Source organism: Rhamphochromis sp. 'chilingali' (genome assembly GCF_963969265.1).
Source record: "Rhamphochromis sp. 'chilingali' genome assembly, chromosome: 3".
In the NCBI taxonomy this organism is placed as follows: domain Eukaryota; kingdom Metazoa; phylum Chordata; class Actinopteri; order Cichliformes; family Cichlidae; genus Rhamphochromis; species Rhamphochromis sp. 'chilingali'.
In genome coordinates, this window is record NC_137931.1 from 10,515,414 (window position 1) to 10,537,757 (window position 22,344).

Consider the following 22,344-nt stretch of genomic DNA (forward strand, 5'->3'; position numbering starts at 1 on the left):
CTGGCAGTTGTTGGAAAGAAATGAAAAATATTTGTATGGTCATTTTTTAGAGTGATTAAATTTAAATTATGTTTTGTGATAGATAAAAGTCGTAAAATTGATCAAAACATTAAAGAGGCTTAAATAAAAATAAATAAATGCATTTGATCTACTCCAGGCTTTTATTCTGAAAGTCTGAATGTCTCCGGGAGAGCCGCGTGCTGCGGTCGCCTTGACGCCGCCTTGCCTCCTTGTAGTCCACCTCTACAACATGCAAATTACCGAGCAACTCCAATATATCGCAGATTGGTTAACTACACAGAGCGCGCGGCGCAGCGCGAGAGCAGGGTACGGCACGCGCTGGCATTGTATTTTTATTTTATTTTAAGTTGACCGTAGAAGCATAATTAGAAAAAAGAGAGATTAAAGAATAGCCCCGCTTTAATGGCAACAATGTTTTAACACTGTCGCCTCGAACCTGCAACTTAATCCTAATTGACTGTGGAGAGACTGGAAGGAGGAAGGCTGCGGGCTGCTCATCATCCCGGGACCGGAGTGAAACCTCACCGCAAAGCGTCCTGGTGTATCGGAATAATTAAGCGTGTGAGAGTGTGTGTGTGTGAGGAACCACAAAGGAAAAGGGAGAGGACTGACGGAACCTGTGAAGTTTTGTAGTGTGTCAGCCTGTTTTATAAGGAGCTTCGTGGACTGTAGTGAAACTGTTAGCCTGCGCGTCCCCCCTCTCCTCTTTTTAAAGGTGGTGGGTTACCCGCATTAACTGATGGACCAAGTACAGTGAAATTTGGACTTAAACATCGTCTTTCTTCAACAGTTTTATCCGGTAAGTGTCACTTTACGGTGAATGTAAATATTTTTCTGTCAATGTTCTGTCAGTTATGGATCAGATGTGATTTATGGAAAGTTTATTTCTGTTTCATTGCAATTAAATAACTGCCCCCCCCCCTTTTTTTTTTTTGTTTTGTTTATTGGGGTTAGCTTAAATGATAAGGAATCCGCGTCCATTACGGGCACGTTCTAACTAGCTAAAGAATGTTGCAGTGCCGTAACCATCCAGTTTTATCCCCCCTTAAAAACCTGCTATAAAACAGAGGGTGTAGATTGTCAGAAAGCACAGGCAGAAAACAGCTTTAAAGAAAAAAATAAATAAAAAATAGTGCCTGGACTTGACAGGAACAGAGAAGGAGCTGTGAGTTTTCCTGAGGGGGCTCCATTACCTCGAGCACACCTGGCTGTCTGCCACACACAGTTACTGTATCCTACGGCGCTGTTCTCCCCTATGGAAATTCGGACTGGTGTGCCTGTGCTCTGCTTTGTATTACATACAAGGAAAAATATATTTAAAAAAAAAAGACAAAACTTTGGAGTGAGTGGCTCATTTTTAAAAGAGCTCTGCGCGGTAACAGATTGAAGCTGCCTCACACTTCGCTCTTCCCTCCTGGCGTTCGGCCATCACTAATTATATCTGTGGCGTATGAATATTTATTAGTGTTAGTGGTCACAGGTGTCTTTTAATGGGCGCTGCGTCATAAATTCTGACAGAACCGAGCCAATCAGGAAGCAGAGCCAGCCGATTAATCTCGTTACGTTTCACACGGCGCTGTTATAGCGTGCATGTTCACACTCTAATCACAGGCAGTTCAATAGATCTGCACTGCATTTGTGCCTTACTTCTAATCAGCTTTCCCCCTTCAATTAGAGGAAGTGCAAGTTAATGGGGAAAGCCCTGTCTGATTATCTTTAAGTTTGCTTAATTGAGTCTGGACCCCAATTTTTTGCTTGGATGAATAATGGTTAATAAGGTAATGCCCCAGTTATAGGCCCTGGATGGCATAACATTTGATTATTTATTTTTTTAATCACAACTTTCCTGTCTGGCTCTCTAGTGTTAAGAGTTTTCTTTTGTTTTTCCCCCCTCCAGCTTTGTAGCTCCATTGCTATAATACCTAAATAAAATAAAAAAGTCACCCAGGCACAGGGAATTATAGAGAGAGGGGAAACAAGAGCTGATGTTAATCGTGGATATCAGGTGGTGCAGTCGTGGTTAGTCCCCTACAACTGAACAAACTGTTTGCAGTGAAGGGGAAACACAAATATGTTTGAATAGGGTAGGTGTTGTCTGTAATGAGTTGAGTAGCCAAAAGGAAATTGGCCACAGGTGTGAGTGGTCTGCGGATTTCAGAGCCAGCTCTGGGTCGAGGGTAGAGCTTCTGGCCATGGTGAAACTATATTAGTGTGCTGTTTGTCAGATTGAGAAATCCTGCAGTTATGTATCAGAGAGCGGAGATGAAGTAGGCAGCGTGAGCCCACGTAATATTGAATCAGTCAAAAAAAAAAAAAGGAAGAAAAAAAAAAAAATGCTGGAACAAGGGGCAAGGGAGTTGAACTATCTCATGCCTGTTGAGTGGGTGGATGTCATAATTATCATTTCTCCAGGATTGTGGTGAAGGAGGGCCGCGGGCGCTGGCAGAATCTCTCACTGATATGTGGTTGTAGTGGTGGTGTCGACCCTGTAGGGGCAAGCCGCATCACTTCCAATCCAGAGGAGGAAAGGGACAAGTCCTGGCGTAATTGGTGCCTGGGAACACTGCAGGGGCGCTCGGGGAAAGTTGATAGACGGTCAGAGCGAGCGCAGAAACAAGGCAGCGCAGAAACACATACGCACTCTGAAGCCATGGACTGCTAGGGTGTTTGGGGGTGGGGCTCTAATGTGCTATCCCATGTCGGGCTGAAATGAAACAACCTCTAGCCTGACGCAACAAGTCAACTGTCTCGCATTCTCCGGCCCAAACTCCACCTCATTCTGTTTCAGCCCCCCAGGCTAAAAGCCGCCTGACTTTTAAGTAGTAGACGCACGCAACTGTTGGTGGGAGACCTTCAAGGGAAATGGGGAGAAAAGCCTGGGAGTAAACAAGGCTCTCTTTTCCTTCAGTGGAGAAAGGTTTCTGGCTTTTCGTGGTCGTGTGTCACAGCAGGAAGGTGTAAATTAGCAGGCAGGACTTGTCATAACACGATAAAAAAGTTCTTAAAATACTTTGTAATTGTAAGAGAAAGCAATCAGGAGCAGTTAAAGTGCATGTTTATGGTAGCACATTCCTGAGTAACCACAACATAACAAAGGAGTGACTGAGCACAAACACCTGTAAAATTCACTTCAGTTCAGTTTTATTTATATAGCTCCAAATCAAAGCAATAGTCACCTTTAAGGCGCTTTATATTGTAAGTTATTGTCACAGTCTGGCTGAGGCAGACTGTATGTGTTTGCAAGAGAGGACTCAAACGCAGACCAAAAACTGAACGTGACATGGATTTACAAAAAACAAGCCGTTTATTGAGGCTAGGAAACAAGGTACAAACAAAGAGCATAGGTGAAACTAAACAATAACCTAAACTGGGTGAACTAAAACTAAACATGAAAAAACCTTAAACATGGTGAACTGACATGGATACCTGAAGTTGTGACGTGCATGAGCAGGCGACCTGACAAGGAATGACTGAAGACACATGGACTAAATGCACACAGGAGGATAATGAGGGAAACGGAAACACATGGGGAAACAGCTGACACACATGAACATAAGGACATCACAAGAGGAGAGTAAAACTAAAAACATTGAACATAGGAACACAGGACCCCTTCAAAATAAAACAGGAACCATAATGAGACGCAGACATGACAACATGAACTTGACAACATGAGACTCTCAGACATGAAAGGGCAGGGGGGACGTCACAGGGGTTGAAAACACAAGGGGGAACTAATAAGCAAATGAACATAGGAAACCTAATGAGCTTAAACATACTATAAACATCAAAATGAACTAAAAGTCAAAACACTGGGTCATAAGACCAGTGACCAGTTGGGGCTGAGGGAAGGAAGAGAGGGATTTTCTTTCTTTTTTTTTTTAAGTGCTTCTTGCTACACATAGTAAACACATCTGGGTCTTATCTGGGATCTTTTTGGCACTGACAGCTCAGATGTTTGGGCCAGACATGGTATTAATGTGGGTTATAATTAGTGTAGTGTGGACCAGATGTGGCCCAAATGTTGTAACACATTTAATATAAGAATTGTTTAAGGTGGACCAGTGCAGTCAGTCAGCGCCAGATATGGGCAATAAAAAAGTGCATACTTTGGCCACATTTTGGGGAAAACATTAATGTCTAGCAGGGATTAAATTATATTAGAGCATATTTTACGCTCTAAAATATGTTTATATATTTATGAGAACGGAGCTTGGTCCCCATAGATCTCTCGTAGTCTGGCTATTGAGTACTGCACATTTTCAACACACCTCAAAAACCTTTACAAGTTCAGCATTGTTCATTGTCTTGACACCAAACATTATCGCCAGCTGTTGAGCCTTTACCTATCCATCTTTATATTTTGCCAAGCACTTTATGAATATTGTAAAACCTTCTGCTGGAAAAGTAGCACATAGAATTTGATGGGCTGCTGCTAGCATTCTGATGAAATGCTCAGCGAGCAGATTATTTAGGACAATAACACCCCCCCCACCTTTGTTTGAAACGCAACACTCCCTTCTGTTGCAGCAGCGTCACGTGTGATGTGTACACATTTCTTGTGGCAGACGTGCAGCGTGTGCTGTGCTGCCTGTATATGCATTTAATCTGCAGTGTCTGTTGTGATTCCGGGAACTTCATTTGGCTCGGAGTAATCCATCTCAAAAACAAACAGGGAATTATGGGTGGCGTTGAGTCTTATATTTGACTTTGAAGCTTTTGTTCTGATAACAGGTTTTAGCAGGAGCTTAGAATGCTGTCCAGCTTCTTTAACTTCCCGCTGTGGCTCTCCCACTTAATTGGTCTTGAAAGGTCTTGTTTAGCTGGACGGCGCAGGTCAGCTCGAGTCTCTGCAGTTAAGTTGTCACACACTCAATTAACTGACAAAAAAAATGCACAGGCTGAAAGCAAGACACCTTGAACTTAATCTGCATTGAATTTGCTGTCTTATGTGTCCAGACAAGAATTATGTAAAAATATACCAGCTTTATCTTCCTTTTAAAAAGACATTACACCTTGGTGTTACTGATGCAGTCAAACAGACATAACATCTATCAATCTTCTCATCTAACCATCCACTCTTGCTCAATGGTGCCAGTCTGAAAATGTTTTTGACTATCGGTCCGTAAGCTCTGCCTCTGTCTGTGTGTACTGCTTAAGTCTGCTGCTGCATCTGATACTGGCAGCTCCAATGAGTCTTCTTATTTCCCTTGACCATAGACTGGATTTCCTTCAGGCAAATTTGCATCAGCCAAAGTGTCAGATAGGGTGGAGTTTTAGCTCTACTGGCTCTGCATCATAAAGCAAGTTATACTGATTCTAGTATGACACAGTAATGAATTATGGAGGCGCCTGGTGAATAAACAGGGAAAGGGCAGAGCAGAGGGAGAATCAGAATTGGTGGTGGGGGTGTGTGTGTGTATGATCCATCTCCATGTTTCCCAAACAGTAAAAGATAAATCTGTGACTTTGTGCTAATCCTATTACCTTCAACGTAGCTAAAAAAGCTGCGCCGCCATCTTTCCATTTCTCCCATGAACACACATGGGCTCAAAGTTTGCACCCATATGTGAAAATGTGCAGTCGCTTATGACAATCATAGTCTAGATCCTGTCAGGTAAATATAAAACACATACAGGCAACGTTTACATATGGCTTGTAGATTTTTCTTCCCTCTTTCTTTGCTTTTAGTAGGCGTCTTGATGAATTGTCACTTGATCACATACCATTCAGCTGTTACTAATGAACAGAGCCACTAACAGATGTGGTCATAAAAAACAGCTTATGACTTTATAATACTTTGTTCAGTTAGTAAACTCGTCATGGTTTTGCTGACGAACAGTAAGCTAGAGTGTAGTACGTAAGGCTGAATATCAAACTGATAAATCAGACTGATTACATCCTACCAAGTGTTGGATAATGTCTTGTTATTTGATACTAAATTTTAGTATATTTGAAGTAAATCTCATCAGTGTTAAAGAGCCAATCAGCAGACAGCATACTAGTGCGAAGATCTAATGATCTCAGTGACTGGCTGTCTAACGTGTAGCAGAGTTATACAGAGAAAATCTATGTTACAAGTACTTATTTGTAAGCTGTGTTTTAAAAAAATAGTTTCATATCTTCTCCGAGTAACTAAAGTCTAATTACCAAATGTGAAGAAACAACTGCTTTGATTCTACATCCAAAAAATGTTTGTTTTGTCCTGATAGGATATCCACTGAAGTTGAACTTGGGCCAGTCTGCACTGTTGTGCAATAAACATTTGCACAATATTTTAACCGGGCAAGTCATTATGAATACATTCATATTTATGGTGGTGGTCAAAAACTGGGAGGTAGCTAAAAAAGTTATATAAAGGTTAAGAACCAAGAGACATCTGAAAACACATACTGATAAACCACTACCCCAGGGGTGGGCAATTCCAGGCGCACATGCATCGATTGTTTTTTTTTGAAAGGCTTACATCAGATAGCAGGTGGAGAAATTTGTACAAAAATTATTAGATTTGATGCCAATATCATAAAACTGCAATGCATGCATTAAAGAAAAGGCAACTACCAAGGCCGACTGTATGACAGATTTGATGAAACTCTTGAAATAATGGAGCAAAATAAGAGAGCAGGAAGCTGCTCTGTGTTTGACTGTAAGAACAATTAATCAGCCAGGACCGGATTTTCGAAAATCATTTCACATTTCCCAGAAATAGCCACATGCCCAATTTGAGGACGACTGTTAACTAATTGTAACATTACTGCAATGCGTGTGGTGACCCCCTTTAATTCCTGGCTTTTGTGCATTTTTAAATATTTGCATGAATATGTTGTAAAACAGCTCTGAGTTGGATCTCAAACATAAATGCGTAAATGGGTATGTTTTTATGTTCTGAAACTGCTTCTATGTGTAAAATGGTAAAATAACTTTCTTAATGGAGCTTTTCTATCCTAACGATCAATTTTAACAGTGAGGAAAACATATTGTTTAATCCTTGCTTTAAAAATAATCGAAGACTCTAGTTTTTGAATGATACCAGTCATAATTGCACAGTTAGGATATCCAGCGTGATCACAGTACATGACAATCCATCATGTCATATGAAAAATGTACTTACAGCTCGATTGTGTTTGACAATCACTTTATGTATTTGTAGTTTTTTTTGGAAGGAAGTTTCTATAAATTCAAATTGAAAGTTTCAAAATAGACCAGTATTGGTATATTGCAGATATCTAACTAGAATGCATATGAAAATATAAAAATCGTTTTTTGTTGCGAGTTAGTATTTTTAGAGATTTAATATAATTTAAGTTTCTATTTTCAGATTTTCAGGTTGTCTATAAACTTGCCTGCATTTTTGTAGACCACAGAAACCAAGCTGTGATTAACTGACATGACAGAATGTTCTAGGTGGTGCCCTTTCTTTTGTTTATTCTCAGTAGCCAGGCCTGTCTACCTATAATATGTGACTCCTTTGAGAATGAAGTTTTTGTTTTTTTCCAAGTGGCTGATCTACACCTATTTATGGAGCGAATCATAAGACCGTCATTACCATTACCCTGTGGCCCTTTTTTTTATGGAGGGCATGCTTTAAAATCGACATTAGAAACAACTGAAAGGCTGAAAGGACTAAGGATGGTTACACTGGAGATAGAAAGATATGAAACACTCACTGAATATTCTCAAAGAGCTATCTCATAATGATATAACACAACAATCTCTATTAAAACTGTTTTCTACTTTATTTAGAGTATTGGCTTTGCTTTCAGTTGCCTGACTTTCCAGGTAGCACTGAAACTAGATTGAGCATAGTGAACAAATGTATCTACACTTTGCCAGTCCTGCTGGTGAGTCACTCCTGAATAGAAAGTGTCCTTTTTTTTTTTCTTTTTTTTTTTAAAGCGACAGTAAGGTATACAGAAACATACATCTGTTTGGTGCAGATGGGTCTTTTTACAAAACATACCTTGATCCTACTATACAGTGGCGTAACTCGCCTGCTCATTTCAGGAGAACTAATTACTGCGCATTAGTTAAACAGACCATTGGAAATGCAGGCCTTCTAAATCAAGCTTGCCAGGGGAGCTGAGCCACCCCCTCTTCCCTCCCTATCCCACACTGCCTTTGTGTTTCTATTATTAGTTCTATCATGCATATGTTCTCTATCAGAAATTAAGGCCCACCAGCAGAGAGCAGAAAGTGAGGAAGCTATGCAGTTACACAAGGTAGTGAGTAAGCAAAACTGTGGCGTTAACTGTGTCAGTTAATGGCCATAAAGATGTATTAGGTCTCTATGCATGATGAAGTTCAGTATCTGCTTATGACTTACCATAGGGATGAGCTCCCAGCTGTTAGAACTACTGAACAACATGAGAAAAGCAGAGAGCCAATCGAATTTCTTTCTTTTCATTTTTTTTTTCATCGGGACACTGATGATGTTTCTAAAGATGCAATCCTTGTAGCAGCCAGCAGAGCGTGTGCTATCAGCCTCGCTCCCCTGATCACCAAGGCTGTGTGCTTCCAACACAGCTAAAAGGATCTTTGTTGGCCTGTTTGAAAGCACAATACTTCCACTAAAACCTCCACCATGCTGAAACAAAGGGCCAGAAAGTTCAGTCAGTGTTAATATATATATTTTATAAAATAGATGTATATAGACCGTTAACAGGTGGATGCACTTTAGTTAACTAAAACTAAAACTAGGAGCTAAAAAAACGTTTTGAACTTTTATTTTTTAAATTAAAATCTAAATCAGTCATACCTACTGCACTTACAAAACTAAAATCCAACTAAATATGTACAGCTGAAATGTCTTTAACATTGGTTTACTGGATTTGTTTTTATGCATGTTTGATTCAAATTTGAATAAATGCAATACAGTCACTTTCACTTGCGCTGGCACATGGAAAGTTTTGATAAACGTTTCAGCACAAGCACCGCAAGCAAAATGAAGCAATAGATCAACAATTCCGTTGGGAAACACATGATATCGCTCCATTCACAGGGACTTGACAGGCAAGAGCTCTGAAACCTGATCCTTGTACATGTGAATCCTCATTAACCATATGCAGAACAATACAATACATGTCAGATGTTGGCTCATATGTTTGAATAAAAGTTGTTTTGTAGAATCCTGATTCTAAACCTGCTTGGATTTCAGTCTCACGGTGCTGGTACAGATTATATTTACATTATTGCTGCGGGTGGTGAACAGGTGGATTAAACTGTCAGAGAACTTCAGACTTCAGTGAATTAAACTCTACTCTTTCAACCACCCTGTTGTCAGGATCCATTAATCATCGCAGCTGCAGGTAGCCTAGCAATGAGGAGGACTAAGGTCATAAAATGCTAAGAACCGAGGTGACTAATGCTTTTAAGAGCAAGTGAAAAGCCAATAATATTGTGAGATATCCACAAGACATCTCCATGATATGTCCAAAACACTAATTTGGAGTGACTTTTATCACTCTTGAGTGAGCTAAGAGAATGGCTCTATCCATCGGGGTGCCACTAGGGATAACAAGTCTTTCATGCTACATCAGGTTGCCTCCTGCAACAGAAGAAGGAATTATGCCTTATGGGCTATTTGTGGCTCTAGCGTGCTTTACTTTGACAGTGACGAGGACAGAACACGACTATGACTGTGTTCATATTATCTAAAAATAATGTTCGGAACTGTCAACCGGATGGTGTGCATTCATACTTAGTACAGTGCAAATCCAGGTCCTTGTTTTGTTGTCATATACTGTATCTATAGTGTGTGTGTCTTTGTCAGTCCACTAGAAACTATGACAAATGTACAGATGGTAAATAAGTGGTGCTGCAGTGTGCTGTCAGGGGCGTAAAGAGTGCAAAAATCAATGGCAAGCAAGGGCACACGAGCTGTTCAGTAAGGATGGCATGCTTAGTATGAACCCTGGCTTTGCAAAGGAATGCCCAATACAGTTGTCATTTTAAAGTTTGTCACAGTCAAGCTGTGATAAAGCCACATTCAGTCCATTCATACTGAAATGCTGTCAGCAGTGAGATGTCTTTGTCAGAATCCATAGCAGTGTGGATTTTTGGTGACTTTTGCAAAGGGACATGCTCCAAGTTTATCAGCAAAGGTCTGCTCAGCTGCATCGCTTTCTCACACTACTTATGTGATACATTAGATTACCAAGTAATGAATTCTGGACTCATCTGCCTGTTCGAAAGTGACTTGTCCTACAGAAATGTTGATAAGAATAAAACTTGATTGCGTTGTTTCTAGGGCTGCGTGATTATGGCAACCATATCATTTAGCTCAATTATTGAAATCTTGATGATTTAACACATTGGTCACCTGATCAAACATGCTGCATGTATTAAACTTTAAAGTTGGAGCAAATTTCATATAAGGAGAGGAATTTTTTAATTTTTTAGGTTCAGTGAGAGTGACGCATGGTTGTCCTCTATGGAGTTAGGCGTACACTAGCGGGTGTTATTGACCCTAAACCCAGTTTCGCAAGGGCAGCCAGACGTCCTGGCTTACAGCCTCCATTGGAGGATGTCTATGGGGGAAACAAGGGGCTGTTGTGTGCTTCAGGGGACCTGTATAGTAGCTATGGGGAAACAATGGAGAACTAAGACCAACAAATAACTGGCACCTCTGCCGAGCGCCACTGAAAGTGGACTGAGAGACCAGCAAAGTGTTTGAGGCAAAGGCAGCTGCAGGCAGACATCAGTGATCATTCCACAGGCTTTTTAAAACTTCCTTTACACTGATTAGAAAGATTACTTAGGGTCAAGATGAAAATGCTCCTGTGTAAAACAAAGGGATACGCTTCATTGATAACACACACAAAAGTGAGTTTCATATTGAAAATGCATGCAAAAAGTTTTTGGATATACTTATCTTTGGTTATTTAAAGTCATTTGGCTGCTTACATCATCTCAGATATCATGCGTGCACTTGTCTGAATGGACACACTAATGAACATATAAAAAGACAACATTTATTTACAGCAGTGCTGTAAAAGTCTGCGTGGAAGATAAGCATTTGTGTATTCATGGCTTTCTGTGTGAGAGTGCTCGCACAGTCACATAGAAGAGGCCTTGTCACTCTGACATATTATACCCACGGGGGGCAGTGGACTCACTGTGGGTGTTCCGTGATATTATGGAGTGTTTCACTGCACTGGAACAATACAATTTATAACCGGTCCAGCAGAAGCATTAACAGGGTGTTTATTGGTTTTATAAATGGACAAAGCCTCCTGTGTATGTTCCAGCGATGGTAAAGAACCCGGCCTATGATTAATATTCCATCAACAGACTTTTTCCTCACTTTCTCTCTGATGTCTTACTCTCCTTCGCTCCATGCTGCTTTTCCTTTTTTCTTTTTTTTTCACTCATCTGATTCGATTTTGGGTGATGAGTTGGCTTCGCTCGCATGCATGAGGAGCGATCTCATAGGGCTTCAGTAGATCTCTAATTGAATTGTCTGAACAGCACGAGATGAACATTTGAATGTGTAAAAAAAAAAAAAAGAGAGTGCAGCAGAAGACTGGCACTGGAAGAATGTTTCATCTCCTGCGCCCATCACACCGACTTCCATGCAACATTGATTGCTTGAAAAATGGATCAGTTGAGAGGAGTCTGTTTGAAATCCAGTAGGAAGAGAGCATCAAACTACTGCCGTTCTCTATCTGCTCTCTGCAGTGTTATCATGCAGCACGCGATAACATCTGTTAATAGTCTTTTTTTTTCCATTTCATATTATCCTACAAGCCATTAGGGTCACAAAGGTGAGCGCCTTGGGTCCCATGACTTCCACCAGACTCCTGAGCAATCAAATGTATATAAATAATAAAAAGGGAAATGCTGCAGTTATTATTCAGCACTAGATTTGGGAGATGTTGTCTGAATATTATCGCTGTCTAAACAATGTAAATTTAATAGGTTTGACGAATGAGATTTTTGTGTCTCATTTTGGTTTGTCACATTATCTTTAATTGCTAAACACGAGTACATAGTCACATTTCTCAATGTTCTGCATAGAAATGCTTGAAAATGATTATTGCTTAACTCCCAGTGATGTCTAACTGTATAAATGTGGAAGTTGTTCACAGCTTAGAAGTTTTGCCAATGTTTGATTTTACATTAATATCTTCTTTTCGTATATGGAATCTGTGAGTATGTCTTTTCAAATACAGACTTTAAAAAGTTGATTCAAATATTTTCTTTCATTCTTGTTGCTTTTTGCAATAAGAATTCAGAAGCGAAAGACTGATTTCTAAAATAAATGCCATGCCTTTCCACATGGACGTGGGGGGGGCAAGCAGCTGGAAAGGTCTAAGGGCAATTCCACCACTCAGAGAAAATTTTGGCTTTGAAAGCTTAAATTTGGTGGCCTATAGCCAATTCTGATACCTCTCTTCCATCACTTTACCTCCTCTTTTAATGAGTTTGCTTAGCCATCTGTAAAGATAAATTATTGCAGAGACCATTAAATGATAAATGTCTATTGATTCTTAATCTACGTTTTTATTTATTTAGTGACCGCTTGACTGCAGTGTTTTGAAGACATGCCAACGTGATGTTAATTAGAAACATAAACAGATATATCCATGATTAATCCTTAGCAGGAAATTACATTGACCTGGCAGGTTCAACACAGATATGACACCACATATCCCAAATAGCAAAACAATAACTATTCCTAATAAAGTTCTCCTGTATAAATACATAAAACAGCCAATAAAGGGTGCAGTCCCTTTGGCTGATTTCAGCTTCAAGAGCAGTCTTCTGTCCACCACCTGCTGGACTCTCAAATTCACGCCAATCCATAAAGTCCTTAATTCTTCCTCAGTTTCCCTCCTCCTCACCTCATTTGAGCAAGAATCATAAGAGGTGAAATCATAGAAACCGAGCCAAAGATTATTAAGATCACACTAAGTAAAACTTAGACTGCAGAACACCAGAATGATGTGTTATATTTGGGATTTTATAAACTGCATTCAACTATTACAAAGTTTAAAACTACAACACATTATTCAAATCTATTTGCTTTGTGGATTGTTGGTTGGACAAAAGGGAAATAATAATCTGACATTTTCAATTCTGTACGACATACCGGATAGATGACAGGAACATAAATGCAGAATAGTCTACAGTTTAAAAGACATCATCACTGTTTGAGAGACATTTTCATCCTTTGTGTATCTAAACAGTAGCTCAGTGAGTGATCTATAATGAGCAACTTGTCTTTCTCAAAGAGTGGTTGGTCTCCTTATTGTTGTACTCCTGTCCAGTCAGATTCAGAGCGCCAGATTTCCCTCGAGGCAAGAACATTCAACTAATTATTCCTGTGCATTCTGCCTGATGTTGTGGTGATTCCCTGTAGAAATGAGTAAGGGAGGGGATCACGAGATTATTAGTGCATTCAGGACCAGATTTACTAAGCAGGTCAAATTAACAGGAGACTGTAATCTGAGAACAACAGGAGTTTAAAGGTCTGCTGTTGATCTGCTAACACAGAAACAGACAGTGTATTTTAGTAATATCCAATTCAGAAACTTGTGTAGGGTCACGGACGAGAAGAACAGATGAGGGTGTGAGGAATTGGCTAACGATGCAGGTGCGGTTTGTTACCTGCAATCTGCAATATGTTATTAGCATGGGTTTGAAAGCATTTGTTTCTCTCAGTAATCAGCATGGCAGGGAAGAAGTGAAGAAGAAGCTGTTTTCTGTGGTAGAATCAGAGGTGTTATTGGAGGAATGTAATATCCATCCAGCCATCTTTTCTTTCTCCCCTTCAGGATCTCCCACATGCAACCTGCTCACTAAAGGGACACTTGTAACAGCATTGAGGTGCATACATTAGCAAGAAAGCTTGCTTCATGGAGGAAATTTTTAAAATGACCTGAGGAGAAACGTTTGTGGACTACTACGGTTGTCTCACCTGTATGCCGCTTGGGTTTGGTATATCAAAAATTTCCACTTGTGGCTAACCACTGTTGAGCAGTTGCACTTTTACTATAATTAAAACAACAGAAATCACTCAGTCGCAAAAAAATACCATCAGTTAAAAACTTGACATCGAATATCTGTGTTCGTTAGACTACGTTTTTCTGCTTGGTGGGTTGATGGGGTTTTTTTCACCTCCCTCCCCCAAACGTTGTAAACTTGTCTTTATTAAGCACTGCAGGAATTATAGGTGTTGCAAATTTTCTGTGCCTTTTATTGAATTGTTTTTCTTTTTCCAAAGCAATGTAAGAATACCATTCCTTGGCATTCAGTATATCGCTTTTCCTTTCATTCCCCCCAAAAAAATGAACACATCTTTTCACCGGCACACTTTGTGTTCTGGCCTGCTCACGGTTGCAAGTGTTACAGTAAAGTGTAAAATGCTGCAGCAGAGGACATGCTCAACTACTGTAATAACATTACATTATGTGCTTTAATTTAAATACTTCCCAGGCCAGATTTTGCAGTCTGAAACAGAAACTTGTCTAAATAGATATGCTGTAAAGCTAGCCAAAGAAAAAACTGTCCACACATTTCCTTTTACTACAGCTTCCTTTTTGGCTCTTTGTGCACTTATGAGAGTTGAAGCTGGTGCCATCTGAGTTAGGTAAGAGTTCAGTGACATTACCAGTAATGTATTACTTTGGTAATGTAACGAGTGTCTTAGGGTTTTTATATTTCTTAGAGTTCTCGCTATTCAGTGTTTCCCGGGTCCATGGAGTGAGGAGTGTAAAGTCTCTTATCGGTTATTGCAGGTATGTGGAGAATGACCTTGGGGTATATGCCTGAACCTCAAAGATGTTGAAGATGGAGTTGTCTTGGTTTTCATCAATACTGTTGACTTTGCCCTGTGGCACCAAAAATGCATGGAGGCATGGTGAGGGAGGCAAAAAGTTGAAAGAAGGAAAGAAGAGGCACGGAGAGGGTTGGGGAATAACTTCAGAGATGTTTTAGCTTCATGGAGCTGATATCTTCTCTCTGTTGTCTCCCTGGGTTAGGTGTGTGTTGTGTGAGGATTGCTTGACTTGGTAAACAGAACAATTGTTATATTTATAGTCAGACTGTAGTAAGCATTTAAAGTCTGATGTGTTTCAGAACAGTAATTAAGCTAATTGGTACATGAATGCCTGCTGGTCCCTTGGTCTGTATCTCTAGGCTATATAGAAAATGTAATTTTCTAAAACTTTACAATTAGAGGACAAAAAAAAAATTGAGCATCCAAACTGACACATCAAAAACTTCACATTTTTTTAAAGTCTTTTTGTTGTTTTCCCCAAAACAGTAGTGTGGTTTTTGATGATGAATTCACAGGGTGTATCTCTAGTCTGCACACCAAAAAAGATATTTTTTTCTATTACTGCTTTAGGGCACAGGCAACTGCAAACACCCCCAGAAAATATGCCCCACATGTCTCTGACTTTGCGTAAAGGGGAGATATTTCCTCAGCTTTGTAAAGAGAGACAGTTGAGTATTATTTCGATAGATATCTTGAGTCATAGCTTTCACTCTCTGACAAACACAGGCTGGATTGGCTTGCCCCGTCTTGCCAGAATGAAGCTTTCCAGTTACTAATCGCATTCGTTAACAAGAACGGCTGTCATCTCTCACGTCTTTCCTCTTTGAAGAATCCCATTCGTTAACAGTGAATATCTAGATGATTCTTGATCTAGGGAAGATGTCTACACTTCTGCACCAGTCCCCCAAGAGTGATTTAGCCTTTGATCCATCGGGATTTTAGTCGACTTAATGTAATAGATTTCAATGTGGTGCGCAGGCTGCTCATCATTAAAATCAGATTTCAGCTTTTCCCTTGTCATTCAACATAAATCCTACTCACAGTTTGATTTGGTTTTCAGTGGACCGAGCTGCCCCTCCACACGCTTCGGTTTATTGCTTTAATATAGTTTGTAAAATAATACAGTCAAGAGTATTTGAAAGAATTCAGATGTATGAATACAGGGTTGGCTCAGATTTAATTCTCTTTGAGTCCAGCCTCATGTGAGTTAGCTGGTTTTGCAATAAAACGGGGTCATTTATTTCACGTTCTAAATGTAGAATGCTTGTTCTAAATGTTGCTTTGACATGGATTGAAGTGACTTCTGCATTTGCATGACTCACACTACGTCTTTGTTCAGACGAGCCTGCATATAAAGGGCAGAGAAATCAGTCAAATGAGTCTCTCTCTCTCTCGCTCTGCCTCTTTTTTTTTTTAAATAATGTACCATTATCCCACTGAGTCACTGGGAAGAGTTGCTGTCTGATCTCAGTCCTCACCCTGTGGAATTTATTTACTCATCGGTAAAATGCAGTGCCCCGGGAGGGAGTCTTAATTCTGAAGTGTTTTATTGGATGAATAGGCGTGCCATTAGCTAGAGATGATGCTACATATACTGAGTAAAGGCAACATAGGTGTAAACATTCAGAAAGAAGAGAATACTTCTTAGAGTTTTCACAGTTGCTAAGACATCTCCACCCCTTTTTGTAAAACTGTTAACGACACCTTACTAAACCTCTGACAATGCTGGCGAAACCAGTCGCATCAAAACAGCTTTGTCAGAGCTCAAAAACCACACAGTGTTTTCAGATCACACACACACTCACAGCCTGCGAAAAATAAGCCCACTGCTGTGCATTCATTACACACTAAAGTGAAAGAAAAAATGATGAGAACATGAAGCTCCAAGATTTTTTTTCCAGTAAAAATAAAGTGTGTGAAGCTGCTTCCAATTCCACTAAAATAACAAAATATGTACCTTTGCTGTGCAGTAGATGTTGGATTTTGTGATGGCCACGGATGATCAACAGAGATCTGGTTGTCCTGTTTGCCTCACAAGTTTGCATGAAATTCATTCATGTATTGTATATCTCATAAGAAATTAATACGATATAATTTACTCACAAAGATGGTCTCTTTCGTATTGCAGCATAGTCATACGTTAAAAAGTCAATAAATCAAGAGAATATTCGTAAATAAATCAGAGTGTGCAAGTATAAATCTAAATATAGGTAAAGCATGCTGACTATAAGAGGGAGTGGGAAATTGTATTAAAACTAATGAGCGTTTCATATAAATTGAACACAATGTGTAGAGAATACTGGACACTGTTAGCATTGTTTTCTAGTCTTATATATTTTTCATGCAATTAAGGCTGTGCAAGGACAGTTCTACACTACATAAAGGCTTTGACCCAAGAACTGTGTTACTCGTCATGCATATGATGCACTCATAAATATAATTTTACACTTTTACACATACATAACATAAACTTGCTGTTGTAACATATGAAACTTAAATGACATTTGGATCACTGACAATGAGACTGAATATAATTTTAATGCTACGTGTAAGTGGCACAGTTATTTAGGACATCGTGTTTGAGTTTGACCTTCTGCAACATAGTTGCTTAACACTTTTCTTTTTCCTCCCCACCCCTTCTGCCCATCCTTTCTTCACAGATTTCTCAGGCCGAAATGCTGCCTTGTGTCATTTTCATCGGCTTGTTTCTCGCTGCGGTCCAATCCCAAGATATCCATCCCTCAGAGGCATCATCCTCCATTAGTGAGTCTTGTGACTCCTTGTGCTCTTGCGAGAGAAAAGACGGCATCTTTCATCTTAACTGCGAGCAGAGAAACATCAGCAAAATCTCCCAAATCAAAGTCCCAGCAGGTGTGCCCTTCCACCTGAACCTTTACAAGAATGACTTGGTTGAGCTCCGTGCTGAGGAAATGGAAGGGCTTAAGAGTGCCCTTTCACTGCACATCGGGGGTAATAGTATACAAGAGCTGGAGCCAGGGGTCTTTAGCACTTTCGGTTCGCTGAAAAAACTCCATATAAATAGCAATTTCCTCGTCACACTGAAAGAGGACACTTTTCAAGGCCTGGTGAATTTGGAATTTCTCCAAGCTGACACAAATTTCATACGGGTCATCGAGCCAGGGGCCTTCAACAAACTGATCCGCCTCAAGGTCCTCATCCTCAATGACAATTCCATCGAGTTTTTACCCAGCAACATTTTCCGATTTGTACCACTCACCCACCTGGACCTGCGTGGCAACAAGCTCCAGACACTGCCCTATGTCGGCTTTTTGGAGCATATTGGGCGCATAATGGAACTCCTCCTAGAAGACAATGACTGGGTCTGTAACTGTGACATTTTACATTTAAAAATCTGGATGGAGAACATGAGAGCCCAATCATCAATCAGCGATGTGATCTGCACCACACCACATGACCTCAAGGGGTCCATTCTGGCAAAGGTGAAGCGGGACATCCTCTGTCCATCCCACGCCAATATTCCCTTGGAGGAGCCGTCAAAGTCACTGGATATGGTTGTTACTCCCTCATCCAAAGTAGCTCAGATTCCCAAGTTGGTCAATGCCAAGGATGACGGCAGAATCCTGACACCATCTCACATTCCCAGCAGTCCTTGTGTGGAGCATTGTTCTTGTCACAATCACCCCGTGGCTGGGTTTTTGATGCATTGTCAAGACCGAGGAATTCAAAAGGTGTCAGATATCGGAATACTTAAGGAAAGCCCAACTAAGCTCGTTATGACGGGAAATATGATTCAGAAACTTCTGAAGTACGACTTTGTAACATATGATAGTTTAGAATTGCTCAACTTGGCAAACAACAGAATCGATTACATTGATAATGAAACTTTCCTCAGCTTAAGCAGCTTGAAAAAGCTCTACTTAAATGGCAACAGAATTGAAAAGCTTTTCTCTACCATGTTTGTAGGACTGCACAACCTTGAATACCTATATCTGGAATACAACCTCATCAAAGAGATTGCACCAGGCACATTTAATCCCCTGCCAAACCTGAAGCTGCTGTCATTAAATAACAACCTGCTCAGCTCTCTTCCAGCGCAGATATTTCGCAACGTGCCTCTCGCCAAATTAAACCTGAGAAAAAACCTGCTTATGCACCTGCCAGTGAGCAACGTGCTCGATCAACTCGACTCGCTGGAGCAGATTTATTTAGAGGACAACCCCTGGGACTGCAGCTGTGACTTGCTCAGCCTCAAACAATGGGTAGAGAAACTGAGAAAGGACACAGTGGTGGGCTCCATTTTGTGTCACATGCCAAAGAAAGTGATGCAGACCGACCTGAGAAGCCTTCATCATGAGGTGCTTTGTCCCGGTTTAGGGACCTACCACCCATTGCCCTCAAATGAAGAGAGTGTGACAGCCACCCTGGGGCCCAACAGCGATGAGAGGAGTCTCCTCATCTCACTCACAGACACTATCCCACTGTCTGTGCTCATTTTAAGCCTTCTTGTTTTTGTCCTCATGGTCATATTCTGCTCGGCTGGGCTGGTGGTGTTCGTCGTGCATCGGCGGCGGCGGAGGGCGAAGAAAAAAGCAGCAGAGGAGCAGCCGCGAGAAAACACCAGCAGTAGCTCCCCCATTCACTTGCATTACAGCATGTATGGGCAGAAAACCACTCACCACACTCTGACACAGAGGACGGGGTCCACCACTCTGTACGAGGACAGGTCGCACAGTCCCATCGTGCAGATCTGCCGCAACCCCACCTACTGCTCTCAGCACAAGGAGCACGACGCCGATATGGATTATAACCTCGACGAGCCCAGCTCCAAGCATCACCTCTGCCGGAGCATCATGGAGAAGGAGAACACGTCGCCCCTCACGGGAAACCCCAGCTCAAAGTTCAGATCCATGCCCGGAGAGTGCCCCGCGGAGTTTGTCACTCTCAGCAACCCCAACTCCTTGTACAGGAACATTCTGGAGAGGGAGAAGGAGCTGCAGCAGCTGGGAATAACAGAATACCTGAGAAAAAATATGCCTCAGCTTCAGCCTGCTGTAGACATGCAGGTCCCAGGGCACCAGGAGGAGGTGAAACTAATGGAGACAATTATGTACTCAAGACCGCACAAGGTCATGCTTGAGCAAACAAAAAACGAGTACTTTGAACTCAAAGCTAACCTGCATACTGAACCAGACTATTTGGAAGTTCTGGAGCATCAAACTGCATTTAACTGAGCTTATGAAGTTATAATAAATATATATACATAAAATGTTTGATCTAAGTGCCTTGTCCTTTTTGCCCTCTTGTACTTGCCACAGTGTAAAATATAAATATAGATATATGATGGGCACATCTCTTAAATTGTAGCACAGAATGTAATTGGTTGATTCTTTTGTTATGTTTCATCTGTTGACAGCCATGTTATGTAGCTGGTAAAAGGTGTCATTATTTATGGCCAAATATAACTTAACCGCTTAATCTCCACAGGACCACTGAGACGTCATTTGAAATATAACATCATCTTCAAAGATTCAGTTTGCTGTGGCCAAAACAAAACCCGAACCTAACGCGAGATGAGCGTGTGCTGTCTAGGGTTGAGTTCAGGATTAGGGTTAAGAGGAACACACCATTCACACACAGACTGTTAGATGAAAACTACAGAGCTTCATTTAAACAGCATCAGCTTCTGCTTTATGAAAATACCCTAAACCCCAACCCTAATACGAACCCTGTTGGATGTTTAAGAGGTTAAAACTCACAGTCTGTTGAACAGACCTGTGTTGAAACCAACTTTTTTTGTTTTTTTTAAATGATTAATTACATCTCTGCTGTGTTACTGCAGCCAAATGAATCGATCCACATAGCACCCTCCCCATCCCCCTCACGCTCCAACATCCCGACGGAATAAAGCAGATGTTTGGGAAGAAGTGAGTGAATTTCAATCATCACTTGACCCAGAAATGCTGTTTAATCAGTTTACCCTGACTCTGGGTATGACCTGATTACATCCTCTGTCAACATAAGCCAGCTGGATTGCCGCAACCAGAATGCTCATTGTGCCGAAGAGTCAGCAAATTGCCAACATGTACATAAAAATATATATATATATATATATATATAAAAAAAAAATACAGGGATAGGAGTGCAGTTTGAAAGCTATCCTTCTGTCAGTTAATTGACACGACATAGGAACTTTATTTATTTTTGTACAAGCTACGTCTTTATTTCTTGAGTCAGTAAGTAGAGCACTTCAAGTAAAGTATATACACCACTGTAATGTTGTAAAAATGCATTGCACTAATCAAATGCCATAAGATGGTGCATGACAATCAGAGTCCTGCTGAAATTTGTTTTGTTTTGTTGTTTTTTTTAAGCTTTTGATGAAAAAGCCACTAATGTGGAATATCATTGATCTGTGTGTGTCTGAGTGTCTGTGTGTGAGACGTGTGCCACTATTTTCTGTCTGACAACAGCATTTGGGAACATTGTTCGTTCCTCGTGCTGACATTTATTAACTTCCTGGAATATAACATTGCCCGAAAGCGAGCGAAGGTCCAGTTTTCCACAGACAGCCTGATAGAAAACAGACTCCAGCCGACTTCTCTCTGTTTCCCAGCTCACATTATAAACAGCTGACGAGTTGGCGAGTGACATGTGCAATGTAGACATTGTCGTTATTCTGCATTTATACTGTTTGCTCTTCATACTCTTGGAAACTCAACATTTGGAACGGTTCATGTAAGCACACACTCTGTAGCTTTTCTACTTAACTAGAGTTAATTATTTATTCTGTATATTTTGTATATACTTATGTTCCATTATATCTATTGTTTTTTTGTGTGCCTTCAGTGCTGTACAGACTATAAACAGAACTTGTAATTGAAAGAGGAAATAAAGAATTGCAGTATACATATGGTTTGTAAGTAATTTATGGCTAACTCATGTATACATCCAGCCTGTTTTACCTTCAAGATAAAAGAATTCAAAGCTGCTGCTTCTCAACACCGCACCCTATATGCGCTAATTGCCACACCAGGCACTCGAAAAAGACATTTTCTCTCATTGTGCTATCAGTCCTGCACAGCATACGTGCGAGGATGTACTTGTGTAAACAACATTTGGGTTTTTTTTTTTTCCAGCTATGTGAATAATTTACCCCCCCGCAATGGCTCAGACCTTGTCCTTAATCACACAACAGTGGCGGCAGGCTTTTTGTCCAGCCATGCTCTACTGCATTACTTTTTTTTTTCTTTCCACTTGGGGAAACAGTGGATCTTCTGTAATTCCTCTACTTTCTATCATAACTGATGTATCCGACACTGCTTTCCAAGAATACACACGTAACACAGACTGCCACTGACATCTAAATACATAAACTCTGTATGCACGCACATCATTTAAGGTATGAAAACTCTCAGAGGCACACACAGACATGCACACAGCAGGGAAGACAAATGATCTTCTGCTGCTTGATCCTATGAGACTCATAAGCAATATGCTCCTCTAAAGGTGAGACATTAGCAAAGTGCAAAACTGTGTGCAGGATGCTTTATTTCAGGGGACGA

The 22,344-nt window shown here is 40.6% G+C and overlaps 1 protein-coding gene across 1 annotated transcript; it reads left to right on the top strand.

The window, feature by feature from the left end:
- The first annotated feature begins 257 nt into the window (after positions 1-257).
- On the top strand, positions 258-21,678 carry slitrk6 (SLIT and NTRK-like family, member 6). The gene is made up of 2 exons (XM_080878804.1): positions 258-820; positions 17,461-21,678. Exon 2 carries the CDS (start codon positions 17,476-17,478, stop codon positions 20,011-20,013), a length of 2,538 nt encoding a protein of 845 aa, XP_080734930.1. The 5' UTR covers positions 258-820; positions 17,461-17,475; the 3' UTR covers positions 20,014-21,678.
- Positions 21,679-22,344: the final 666 nt, after the last annotated feature.

Coding starts and splice junctions, on each gene's coding strand:
- slitrk6 (XM_080878804.1), top strand. CDS start 17,476: ATGCTGCCTTGTGTCATTTTCATCGGCTTGTTTCTCGCTGCGGTCCAA.